The following is a 12,759-nucleotide window of genomic DNA, read 5'->3' as shown; positions in this document are numbered from 1 at the left end:
CTCAAACCCAAATCAACCTGATTCCCCGCTCAGAAGAACAAAAAGCGGCAGGACAGTAAAATTCCCTAATTACTATCGCCCGTAGTCACGGTCTCGCCGGGGGAGTGGTGTGGCAAGCAAAACACACGACTAAACGCAGCATGAAGATCACGCCACTTTTCGTCAGAGCGTGCCGTGTGCAAAACAAGTTGGGAAGCTCCGCCCACTCCGCGACGATAAGCAAGTTAGCGCCGCCCCTTTCAATATGGCGTCTGCGCATCTTTTGTTGGTGGCGCTAGTGAGCCGAGATGGTGGCGCTAGTGAGCCAAGATGGCGGCGCACTCGCCTATTGTCCTCGCTAATGAGGGGGCGTAAACTCCTGCGCATAGATGCCAAGCGGGAGCTGTTTTTTCTTAAGTATTTTTATGTATAAATACCTGTGCATTTTTATAATTAATTCATTACGCTTGTAACCTTGCTACGTAATACAGCTTCTAAACTCTTACCGTGTATTTTATTCCTTCGCCTGTCGTCATCGCCGCTATTGCTATTGCCACGCTGTTCGATCGCAAGTAGTATACTAGCTCCTGCAGTACTATACTACTTCACCTTCATATTCTTTATTTTAAAAATTTTATGAGTCTGACGGTAATATTTGCCATTTCCGTACACGGCTAACTTAAACAATAGTTCAACTGAAACCTAACCTACATTTCGAAAAAATTTGTTAAAATTATCAACATTAAAAAAAGCAAGTACCTCATTTAACCCAGCGACTTCTTCATTCGACTCCTCGTGTATGGCCAAACCATCAAAATTGACGGTCACCGACCCCCTTGCTGTTTCTTTTTTAGGCTCCATAGGTGGACTATTACTGCCTTGATCACTTTTCTCATTAACCGCTGTTCTCACTTTAAAACTATTATCAATTATCTTCGAACAATACCTACAATTGGTTACGAGACTACCTAGATCTATAACGTCATTAGTGTCCACCAATTCTCCTCTTTCTTTGTTAACGTCACCTTTGTTAAAGTCTGGTAAAACGGCATCATATTCAACGGTAAAATAGTTAACGTGACGCACAGTTTGGTCTTTAGTTACAGTTAAATTTTGAACCGAAGTTAAGTCTTTCATTAAATCGTGGATTTTGGTTTTTTGTTCGGCAGAGGCGTGCCTATAGTGGTTTTGGCTCTGGCTTAATTCAAAAAAAGATTTCGCGTGTTCCGTTTTGGGGGGTGACGAAAAATAACTGGCTAGACGACTGAAACTTTCTGAAGGATTTGCGGTTGTGTCCGAGAAAAAGTTAATAGGATCTGGCAGTTTAGTTTCCGCTTTTTCTTCTTTGGGGGCTGAAAAAGCGGTAAATGCTTCTTCTTCTTTGGGGGCCGAAAATGCGGTAAATGCTTTTTCTTCTTTGGGGGCCGAAAAAGCAGTAAACGCGGGCAAAGTTGGCTCGAGTTTGTCTTCTAATTTGGGAGCAAAAGCGGTTGATAAATCAGGTAGTTTAGTTGATTTATCTTCAATCTTTGCACCGGGGGCTATGGGAAATTCAGGCATTTTAGGTTCGTTTTTAGTCGATTTGAAACTGAAAACATCGGGTATCTCAGGCAGTTTTGCCGCTAGATTTTCTTCTCCGTCATCAATAAAGTCTGTTGGTAGATCTTTTAGTTTCTTATGCTCATCGTCTTTGTTCTTTTTAAATGACTTTGTAAGTGTTGATCCGGGGGCGGCTTCGAATTCAGGAGAAGGTTCGCTCAGATCATCAACTAAGCTTGTTATGTTAGCTTCTACATTGAATCCTATTGGCTGAGCAGTGCTAAACGTAGGAGCAATCCGAGACGAGCAATATGTAGCTACAGATGTTGTCCTTGTCTGTGTTGAAGTATCTGGTACTACTGTCAACTCTTTCCTTATTTTCTCTTCTCTTTGCTTAGCTAGTGCTACTCTCCTTTTAAAATCTTCTTCAAACCCTGGAGGTATGGTTAGAGTCGGTGCAGGTCGGGTATTTGTGTTTCTATAGTGAGTCTCAACAGCATAGTTGCCTGTATCAAAGTAAGAAACCATGCTAATTGGTTGTGATGGCGTATCAAAGAATAAACCTTTCTGGTGATCAGTAGGTTCAGATAGATCCATGTTCTTGGCTTTCTCAACTCTGTTTGTGAACGAGTCTAGCTCTTTCTCTGAACTCTCGCTAAAGTCTTTGTCATCATCATTTTCTGGTTCTATAACAAACTCTTCGAATATTGGGAAGTCTTTATTCGCATCCTGTTCTATTGAGTGTACGTCTAAAATACCAGCCTCATCAGATTTAGAGTCTTCTTCATCTTCAGCGGGTGGAGCGGAAGGTGCACTAAGCTGCCTGGCCAACATATCCTCATGATGCTTAATTTCATCAGCATTTGTCGGTACTTTATCGAAAAAGAGCGAATTACATCCAATAAAACCTATAGGATTGGGATCGATATTGAAATTGTAATCTTGTTTTAGAGCGCTTTCGGTCCAGCCGTAATTCATGGATTTTATCTCATCAACGTCTTCAAGGAGTTCGGTGGCTGATTGCACTTGTATCGTTTCAATTGTTTCTTCGGTAATATGTGATATCTCTTCAAATTGTCCAGCGTCGAGTTTTATTTGTTCAGTATTAGTCGGTGCATTTAAAGAAGCTTCAGAGAGAGGTGCTTCAACGGGGTTCGATAGTTGTATAGGTGAAGTAATATTCTCTATAAGCTGATTGGTCACATCTTGGTCATCTTCTTTGTCCTCAGGTTTATTTACTTCTCGACAAGTCTCACAAATGCTTAATTCAGAAACACTTTCTTTGTCTTCCTGAGTTTCTATGCCAATGTTTGCAGTTTGATATTCATTTTTATCATTTTCTATATCGTTTGTATTGTCAGATCTTTCAAATTTTATTTCCTGGCCTCTAGCATCTACATTTTCGAAAAAACTTGCGCTAGATTTTCCGGATAAAATTTCTGTCTTTTTGTCATAATCGTGGTCATCATTTTGCTGTGTTTTAGGGAGGTTTTCAAAGAAACTGAAACTGGCGTTTCTGTTGAGAGGGTCGGCGGTCTTGGCTCCATAATCTTCAGACTTTTGAGTGTGATTAAAGAAGCTCATACTGGAATTTCTATCAGATAAACTTGAAGCCTTCTCTGCTTGATTAAATTCTTTAGCTTTATCAGCAAGTATAGTGCTTAGCCCAAATAAAGGTACTGATGATACTCCAAGAATAGGTACATCATCTTTACTTAATGTGTTTAATAGACTGTCCTCTGCAAGAGTATTTTCTTTGCTATCAAAAAGTGGGCTAGAGAATAAATTATCAGCTTTTATAATATCTTCAGATTTTTGGGCGTCATTCTTATCAGCAGGTGCATTCGGAAATAATTGTGACGTTAAATCCGCACTCTTGTCTTCATTGGTTCCTATATTTGCAAATAAATCTATGCTCTGTGCACCATAAGTTGGTATGTTTTGTTTTTCCGCTTTGTCTCTTTCGGGTTCTTTATTATCAATAGTCAATTTACCAAATAGATTTACTGTATTAGGATCAAACATTGCTACTGGTTCCGGCTTAGCATCTTGTGGTATATGTTTAATTTCTTGGAATAAGTCAGCTTTAGGAATATCAGGCACACTGGCAGGTATATCAGCAGTTGGGATAAACAATGGTTTCTGAACTTCAGAAGGTGCCATATCGAAGAAATTAGTAGCGAATTTCTCTTCAATAGAAGTGGTACTTTGAACAAGTCTTGCAACTTCAGGGCCAGCTCTTGCAACGTTTTCATCCATTTTCCTTTCAGCATTATAATCTTGAGTTTCTTTAAATGTTTTGGCTGTTATAAGTTCTTGGGTTGCCGGCTGGTTGGTAGGTTTCAAGGTATCTTGTTGTTGGACATTTGATGCTGGGTTTGTAAACATATGAGCATTAGCAGTTGGGTCTGGGTAACCTTGTGGGTTATCGAACGGTTTTGGGTGTGAAGAATGGCTCGGATAGTGGTGGCTATTGGAACAATGTCCAGCAAGTGGTTGACCCTGATTCTGGAAGTTCGGATACTTGTAATATTCATTGTTTAAGTAAACAGCATTCTGATGTTGTTGGAAATCGTAATTGTATGTCTGAGTATTTTGTTGCGAAGGTAAGAACATATCTAGATTTGTTTGAGCCGGTTGTGGTTCATATGGCATATTGGAATAAGGTGCATTTTGCTGTGGCATCTGCGCTGTAGCTTCATCTTTAACGGCGTTATTGTAAGCAGGATCAAAGAAAGTAGTCACGCTATGTTGAATCTTATTGATATCAATGCTACTAAGTTTCGATTTTAACGATCCAATTATTCCAAAACCTTTGGATTCTTTTGGCTCCTCTTGTTGGTTATAACTTTCTGTTGCAGGTCGGCTCAAATCGAATGCTGTGTTATATTGCGTTTCGGTATGTTGTACATAGCTTACATTATCATTGTCATAGAGTGAGTAAGCAGCTGGTTGAGTGATATCAAAAGCGGCTGGAGGTTGCACATTCTGCGGAGGATTGGCTACATTAAATTGTGGTACCAGAGGCACATTTTCAACAGGCTTGCTCAAATCAAACGGCACAGCAGACGGCACGTTTTGGTCGGCTTTAGGCTGTTCAGGCGTAAATAAAGCACCTTGGAATGATCCAGAATCTACGGCCGGTATAACAGGCTTGACACTGTTGCTTATAGAACCAACCCCTTCTATTGGCCCCGAGTAATACTGTGGTCTTTTCTTATTCATTCTAAAGTTAACTGCTCCAGTAGCCTTTGGTGGTTCTATTAACGGTTTCTGTGGGGGCTCCACGACGTTTTCTGCGCTATAAAATGACGACGCAACATTGCTTGATGGTGGAGTGAAAAATGATGGTGCTATATTTTGTGTAGAACCAATCGGCGGCGGTTTTATCGGTCCAGGTGGCTGTATAGGTTGAGTAGCAGCTTGCGTGGTTGGTGAAAAAATATTGCTCATTGGCGGTAAAGAATAATCTGTACTAGCGTTTGATTTGCCATCTACAGATCTGGTAGATGGTACAAACGTAGTTGGATTCGATGAGAATGTTGGGCCAAACATTGGTGGGGCTGCTACACTTGGTGGCATTATGTTAGACGGTGGTGAAGCCATGTTTTGTGGTGGTAATCTTGGTGGTGCTTTGCTTGGCGGTGCTATTACGCTAGGAGGCGGGGCCAATGGTGGAGTAGCGAACTCTGTTGGCGCTGGCTGTGTGAATTGTGCCGGAGGCGGTATACTCGCAATATTAGCCTGCTCTTGACTTTCTGTCGACAGTTCCGTGTCAAACATTGGTGCACTAATCGCAGATAAGGAATGTGTATTGCTAAAAGATCCAATAGCCTGTGCCGGTGCTGCAGACGGATAATTCATAGGATCAAATGATGGAACGAATATATTTTCTGTAGTTATCGATTGCACTGCTTTCGGTTTAATAACTGGATTGTTCGATCCTATACGTCTGGCAACTGATGGAGGTAAGACAGATTTAACAGTCTGACTGCTGCTTCTTTGTGAGGAGAACATCGGAGGAGGTGGTATTGCATTGCTAGGCGTTGGATCATGTGACGCATAAGACGGCGGTGGTGGTAAACGCTCTTCAAACGGTTTTGGTTCATTCTGACTTGGAACATTAAAAGCGTTAGTATCAAATTCGCTTAGCTTATTCTCGACTGCTGGACTGAAAATATTATAAGTTTCTTGTATTTTGGGTGCATTTGTTTCTGTAGTGTTATTATTATCTTGTGCTGGATTAAAAGGTTCCGTAACGACATTTTCTTCGCGTGAAGGCACGAAGAAATTTGTGGCGTTTTTTGTCAATGGATTTAGTTCAATTTTCTGTGATGTTTCGAAGTTATGTCCTGAGCTTAGTCCTGGTATTTGAGCGTATTTCTTTTTTGTTGTTATTCTGAAGTTCGATGATCCTGGAACAATAAGAAAACGTTTATTAGTAAAGAGAAAAAACATGTATAGGTGCAAATACTGTGGTGAGAAGTAAGAGTATATCTTAACACTTATTATAGTTCGGCCATTCAGAGAATGCGTTCCTGACACGTCGCGATTGAACTGACGACGTAATAACATTCATTGATTATTGATATAATAATGTTGTTTTAATGCTCCTCAATTGTTAAAACGGTAAACAACCAGCAAAAATATTTTTATCGTAACTGCAACGCCATTGCAAAGTTACGTCGTCAGTTCAATCGCGACGTGTCAGGAACGCATTCTCTGAATGGCCGAACTATAATCTGCCTAGTCTTTTCCAAACTATGTTGGGGCCGGTTTCCAATCTAACAGAATGCAGCTGAGTACCATTGTGCTACGAGGAGCGACTGCCTATCTAACCTCTTTAACCCAGTCACCTAGGCAATTACATACCTCTCATGCTGGTTGTCATACATTCGGCTTATAGCTACCCCGTAACGACTGCCAAAGATGTTCGAATGACAGCCGGGACCCATTAATTAGACATGTCTTCCGAAACACGGTCCTATCATATGTCGGAAGGCACTTCGAAGTTCCTGCACATCATAGCGAGATCGTCACATCAACGGACCAACTTTACCAAGCCTTGCTTAATCTTACAATCGATCAACTCGTGCTACCAACTTGTTACTTGGCCACTTACTACAACTACTGCACTAAATGATATACAATTTTCATCAAGTTTTCCGACAAGCGTTGGAACCAGTCGCATCAAAAATGTATATATTCACTCGAAGTCTTATAATGGGTTCCTTGTCGCACTGGTTTTTATTGAACCACTTATTAACTGATTTAACTGTCGGGCTGCCTTTGATTATAGATTATATCCACTTTCTCTGTCTATCAGTTAAATGGTAACTGGGTGTTTTTATCGAGCTGAGTTTAATCTATGGACGAATATAAACGCTGCTTCAAATGTACCTGGATTTATTTTACTCTTCATACTAGGCTTTCGTAGAGGTCTTTTAGGAAATTACTGAACATAGTATTTATTATTTCTATACATATTATATACTTATTTCACTGTTGGGAAGCTACACTATTTCCCGGTAACGTAGGCTATATTTTTTCCGGGTAAAAGAAGTAGTTTTCACGGGATGCGGATGGAACCGGAAAACAGCATATGCCAGCAAATTAAAGACTTCATTTGATTTTTAAAATAAGTAGCCAAGAGGGAGTCGGACTCGTACACAGCAGTTCCGTAGCATTTTCAACACGCTTTTATAAGCTTGGGCTGTATGTATGTAACGGAATCTTTGAGCTTGATTTTTTTGTAAAACGTACGTATATATTTTTTGTGTTAATTAAATAATACATCATCAGCGAAAATTTCAACTATCTAACTATCACGGTTCATAAGATACAGCCTGGTGATAGACGGACAGCGAACTCTTAAATCACAGGATCCCTTTCTAACCTTACCGATAAAGAACCTACTATATATTTTAAATATTTACACGAATACTTAACATTAGTAGTAACAAGGAGAGTGAAGCAAGATAAATAAGCTAGTGATTAGTCAGTAAGTGCGTGCGACCAGACTCAAAGAGATGTCAGCAACCCCAGCGGGGCCCAGTAGGGCCAAGACCTGCCGGGGCTGCGGGTTGTTCGAAAGAGATACCGCGGCCCTGGTACTTATAAGGCCTACGACGGAACACGACGGTTTTTAGTCAATAAGAGTCTGACACTCTCACACGAGGGGTCATTTGATGATTTTTGACGTCGTTAAAAAAAAAGCCCTTTGCTTACGGAACCTACTATGTATTTTAATATTTACACAAATACTTAACATAAGCAGTAACAAGGAGAGTGAAGCAAGATAAATAGGCTAGTGATTAGTCAGTAAGTGCGTCCGTCCAGTTTGCCAACTGCGCCCAGCTGTCTGCCAATTATTGCCGATTGCCCACAACACGGCAATATGGTGCGTTTCCATTTTGTAAACGTAAAACGTCAAATTTGCCTTACTGATGATGTTATAAAGTAGCTGTTTCCCTGCGGTTTTGCTCGCGTCCCGAGAGGACTACTGCTCGTACTGGTTATAGATATACCTACAGCCTATGTTACTCAGAAAGCTTGTAGCTTTACAACAGTGAAAGAATTTAGCAAATCTGTATAGTATTTTCTGTTGTCATAAGTAGCGCCGGTATCAGAAAAACTGCGTGGAAACCGGCTGTCGTGGTATGGGCATGTGATGCGGAGGAATGAAAGTCATGTTTTGAGGAAGGTGATGAGTATGAACGTGGACGGATATAGTGGAAGAGGAAGACCAAAGAAACGATGGATGGATTGTGTGAAAGTAGATATGATAAGAAAGAATGTTACTCGTGAGATGACGGCAGATAGAAGAGTATGGAAGAAGAAAACATGCTGCGCCGACCCCAAATAAAATTGGGATAAGGGCAGGAGGATGATGATGATTTTCTGTTGTCATAGTATAGTATATGTGTAAGTATAGATGTCACGTTTATTATTTGGGAGATTCCAAAAATATTTATTTAATTTGTAGTTAAAGCGACTTATTTTTTGCTATTGCACATCTATGATTGAATAAATTTCAATTGTCTAACTACCACAGTGCCTGCTGACGGACGGACGGACGGACGCCGAAGTCTTAGTACGTACCCTAAAAACTATTCATATCGTAACATAACAGATATGTTTTACGAATCAGCCACTGACTACTCCCGAGCTTACACATACAAACACAACGTGCACATACATTTACACACACAATTACAGCTCACCCGCTTTCGTGACAAAACATTGGAACCGCGCATTCCCCTACAACCTTACAGCTATAATTTCAAGTGTCAAGTGATTACTTATTACATATAATGAGCTAGTTTACACGTACCATAGGAATATATCTACCGAGATTTAATCCTTGCTAATATTATGAATGGGAAAGTAACTCTGTCTGTCTGTCGCGCTTTCATATAAAAACTCATCATCCTCATCCTCCGAGTCTTTTTCCCAACTATGTTGGGGTCGGCTTCCAGTCTAACCGGATGTAGCTGAGTACCAGTGCTTTACAAGAAGCGACTGCTCTATCTGACCGCCTCAACCCAGTTACCCAGGCAACAAAATACCCCTTGGTTAGACTGGTGTCAGACTTACTGCCTTCTGATTACCCGTAACGACGGGCAAGGATGTTCAATGACAGCCGGGACCTACAGTTTAACGTGCCATCCGAAACACAGTCAGGTATGTTATAGAATTCTACCGAACAATCTTCTATAAGTACAAATAAATGTTTATCTCCTTACAAATATGAGCGGCCCATGGTTTCCATTGACCTCTACGGGTCATGGTGATTGTCGTGAGAACACCATGGTTAGGAAACTGTGGGTGTTATATACTGTTAGGGATTTGTAACGTTGATGGTTATTTTCAGCTACTTATAAACCATAGATAGAATTTGGACGTTAGCTCCATATAAAGAGTGCCAAATGTGATTCTCTAATCGTAAAATAAAAGATGGATCGGTTATTGTAATCCACCGTATATTTATATTTTTGTATGAGTTTCTCTTCGAATCTGTTAAAAAAAGTCGTGGTGGCCTAGTGGGTAAAGAACCAACCTCTCGAGTATGAGGGTGTGGGTTCGATTCCAGGTCAGGCAAGTAACAATGCAACATTTCTAAGTTTGTATGTACTTTCTAAGTATATCTTGGACACCAATGGCTGATAAAAAAGTGAAGGAAAACATCTTAAGGAAACCTGGACTGTAAAGTCTGAAATCTCCAACCCGCATTGCAAAGCGTGGTGATTAATGCTCAATCCTTCTCCGTGTGAGAGGAGGCCGCGGCCCAGCCCGGAACATTTAAAAAGGCCAATAATGTAGTGAAACCCGAATATTTTTTTTTTCAATTTTTATTTGTTTTTGCAATATATATAGAATATTTTTATTTGTTTTTGCAATACGTTAATGCGTAGACTAGACACTTGGGTGTGTATGTACAGTAGACAGACGGACAGTTCCTTTCGCATTTTCAATATTCGTAACTATAATATTGAACACGGCACTGTCAGAGTTGATGGCGTCCGATTTTTCTCGATTCGGAAGTTTCATACGATTTTATAAGGAATCCCTACTAATATTATAAATGCGAAAGTAACTCTGTCTGTATGTCTGATACGCTTTTACGTCTAAACCACTGAACTGATTTTAATAAAATTTGGTACAGAGATAGAGTTGACCTTGAGAAAGAACATAGGATAGTTTTTATCCCGGACTTTTGAAGAATTCTCTTGGAAACGCGATATAACCGAACTATACGCGGGCGAAGCCGCGGGCGGAAGCTAGAATAAGGAATTCTAAAATTCTATCCTTTCGACGCGGTCCATGCTGGCAGGTGTGCGATCACCATAAGGATAACATGGTGTTTTGTCATGTCTTTTGGGATTTTTGCGAGTCACCGTAATACTCCGTAACTGTTCTTCGAAATACCTCTTTGATTTGACATTATCCTTTCTAATACTTGAGGTAACTTAACTAACGGGGAAGGATAACGGAACATTTAAAATTGTGTAAAATCCCTAACATTGATTATCTCATAAATGTATTTTTCTAAATCGATGACTAATACTTGTTTATATTTGTGCCCAAAATACCGGGCGATTTTGCTACATAATAATATTATACAGACGAAATATTTTTTTGTTTTTAGAGTACAACAGAGGCTTTAAAACCACAGAACCGATTTAAAAATTCGTCCCCGAATACTAATTCTGTCTCTTTCTATGAGGTACAAGCAAACGTTATTGCAAGTTCAACTTTACGCGAATTGTTTAAAGTCGTTATTACAACGCACTGTAGTTAAAGCAATAAAATTTTACGACCGAAGTGGTCGGCTAGGACAAAGAAAATGAGCGCACAATTTTGAATGTTGCGCTCATTTGGTGAGGACGGTTTTGAGACTATGTGATGCGGGTAAAACTGTCAGAAACAGCTGGTCTAAATATAAAAGAAGTATAAAACTCTACTTACCACAACCAGGGGGTTCTTTCGGCGGCGGCGCCACTTCCTTCACCACTTCCTCAGCCATCATAGGCGTAGCGAGATCCTGTCCAACGAATCCTGGCCCCACAGACCCGGGGCTCTGAAACGGCACCTCTTGAAACCCTTGTGGCTTCTCATCAGGAGTCTGCTCTCGACTCTTATAACTTAACATGTTTGAAAACGAGCTGAACACCGCACTTGCCACGTGGGGTAAAACTGTCGGTAGCTGAGAGAAGTTCTGAGCTATATCTGCGGTCAAACTTTGTTGCACATCAACATTTTTATCGTCATTCAGATTAATCTCTTCCAAGTTATCTTCCGTTGCGGATAGATTAGCATTTTGATCCGGATTGCTGTTTATAGGAGCGCTCACATATCTAGTTCCGTGTAATCTTGCGAAATATTCGTTCACGTCAAAATCGTCGTCGGATTTAGATGAAGCCTTTGACACGGTGGATGTCATATTTTCTGGTCTGTTGTCATGGTGGGAGGGATGGGGGTTGTCTAAAGAGTGGGGGTGGGCAGATATAGTAGTCTGAGGTGAAAACACGTTGGTGTTTGAATCGCCTGAAGGAAAGTTCGTGATTTCATGCTCGGAATGCCCCAGGGTTGGGTTTGCGGACCCGATTTGGTGATCTGTAACAAGAGAAAATAATACGTTAGCCAAAGATGATAAGATTCATTTTACAATAACAAGTTTTGCAATGCCTCATAATTGTGGAGGCAAAAAATGCAAATGAATCGCTATTAGATTTAATTATCAGTTATTACAGCATTCATTTTAATTTTGATTGGAACATATTAAAAAGAACATGATTTATTTGACAGATCTATTCAATGAGAATAAAGGTCATACCTAAACTATTTCGAAAATCCTTAATTAATTGGATATTCAGGTGTTTTGTGAGATTTGTAAAATTATTTCAGCGTTTGATCGACAAAAGGCTTTAATATGCTATGTCGCAAAGATAATGTAAGTCAGGTGCAATGTAATTCCACCTGTTTCGTTTTTTAAATTCTTTATTAATGTTGACAGCGTGTTTAAGATACTTCCGTTATTCTGTCATGTTTATGTTATGTTGTACAAAACAGATATTGAAATAAAACTAAGTTAAAAATTGATAATTGCACTATTTATTTCATTTACATTATGCTATATTTTATTCGGATGTCCGTAAAATAGTTCGTGAAGAGTTCCCGCAGGATGCAGACAAAGTCACGGTCGGAAGCTAGTACCAAAATATATATTCTAAAAGAGATAGAATTCATTATAAAAATCATGCAAGAATAAGGATAAAGCTCATAACCTTGTAGAAACAAGTAATTTATATGTCACAAAGTCGTTTATAAAAACGGAAATAAAAATATTTCGCCAAGGTATGCACGAATTTCTTGTGCATTAATCTTAGCTTGTTGTTGTATTTTTAAGATGACTGTCTTTAATTTTAAATCAGATTTATTATTGTCTAGGTTTCGTAGTAAAACGGCTAAAACATTAGAAGACATTATCATCATCTGCCTAACCTTTTCCGACTTTGTAAGGGCTTCCAGTCTAACTGGATGCAGCTGAGTACCAGTGTGCCACAAGGAGCGACTGCCTATCTGATCAGTTTCTCTGGCAACCCCTCACCCCTTCATGAGACTGGTTGTCACATTTCTGGCTTCTGACTACCCGAAACGACTGCTATATTTGTTCAAATGACAGCCGGGACCCACCAATCAACGTGCTTTCCGAAGCTAGGAGTAACTTCTCATGACATG

General features: G+C 39.9%; 1 protein-coding gene across 1 annotated transcript in view; it reads right to left on the bottom strand.

The window, feature by feature from the left end:
* Positions 1–12,759, bottom strand: part of LOC124644447 — a 109,992-nt gene that overhangs the window by 22,771 nt on the left and 74,462 nt on the right. The window contains exons 2-3 of the mRNA XM_047183800.1: positions 10,987–11,634; positions 739–5,933 (exon numbers count right to left, since the gene is read on the bottom strand). Of these exons, the coding sequence (XP_047039756.1) occupies positions 739–5,933; positions 10,987–11,634 (5,843 nt within the window). The remainder of the gene's footprint in view (positions 1–738; positions 5,934–10,986; positions 11,635–12,759) is intronic.

The sequence above is a fragment of the Helicoverpa zea genome, chromosome 30 (genome assembly GCF_022581195.2).
Source record: "Helicoverpa zea isolate HzStark_Cry1AcR chromosome 30, ilHelZeax1.1, whole genome shotgun sequence".
In the NCBI taxonomy this organism is placed as follows: domain Eukaryota; kingdom Metazoa; phylum Arthropoda; class Insecta; order Lepidoptera; family Noctuidae; genus Helicoverpa; species Helicoverpa zea.
The sequence above is the reverse complement of the archived record's forward strand: the minus strand, read 5'-3'. Positions and strand labels throughout refer to the sequence as shown.